The following is a 609-nucleotide window of genomic DNA, read 5'->3' as shown; positions in this document are numbered from 1 at the left end:
GACAAGGAAACTGAGGAAGAGGAGACAAGGAAACTGAGGAAGAGGAGCCAAGAAAACTGAGGAAGAGGAGCCAGAAAAGATGAGGAGGAGGCGGCAGAAAAACGAGGAAAAAGAAGCACAAAAAATGAGGGAAAGGGCTCACAAACCTCCCTGGTTTCTCCAGCTCAGGAATATGCTCATCCCACCCTTCCCAGGCCCCGATTCCCAGCCCCAGAATTCCCGGTACCTCCGAGCTTCCTCCCTCCTGCTTCTGCCTCTTGGCCTTGCGCTGCCCGTCCTCTTCCTCGTCGCACGAGCGTCTCCGCTTCCCTTTCCCTGCAGACCCAAAAAAACCGGGAGTCTCCCACCTGGAATCGCGTATCCGAGCGCTTCCCGAGGCCCCCCGAAATCCCGGGAATCCCCTCACCGGCGAGGTTGAGCCGTGGCACGACGTACATGTCCCTCTCGGCGATGGCCAGGGCGGGCGCGGGGGGCGGCGGCTCCGCGGCATTCCGGGGGTTTTCCGGGACCATCGGGCACCTCCGGATGAAGTGGGTGTCTGCCAGGCGCACGAAGGTGCCGGACACCTCGGAGTAATCCATGGTTTTCCCATCTAGGAGGGAGAGGAGC

General features: G+C 60.8%; 1 protein-coding gene across 1 annotated transcript in view; it reads right to left on the bottom strand.

The window, feature by feature from the left end:
* The window catches only part of LOC113941642 (DNA-directed RNA polymerase III subunit RPC3-like), a gene marked incomplete at both ends in the record, with an annotated part of 3,934 nt that extends 3,335 nt beyond the window's left edge, over window positions 1-599 (bottom strand). Inside the window, 2 exon segments of the mRNA XM_027632794.1 lie at window positions 227-315; window positions 407-599. Coding sequence (XP_027488595.1) covers window positions 227-315; window positions 407-599 — 282 coding nt within the window.
* Window positions 600-609: the final 10 nt, after the last annotated feature.

The sequence above is a fragment of the Corapipo altera genome, unplaced genomic scaffold (genome assembly GCF_003945725.1).
Source record: "Corapipo altera isolate COAL_440 unplaced genomic scaffold, ASM394572v1 58184, whole genome shotgun sequence".
Classification (NCBI taxonomy): domain Eukaryota; kingdom Metazoa; phylum Chordata; class Aves; order Passeriformes; family Pipridae; genus Corapipo; species Corapipo altera.
This window is presented reverse-complemented; position numbering and strand designations above follow the sequence as displayed.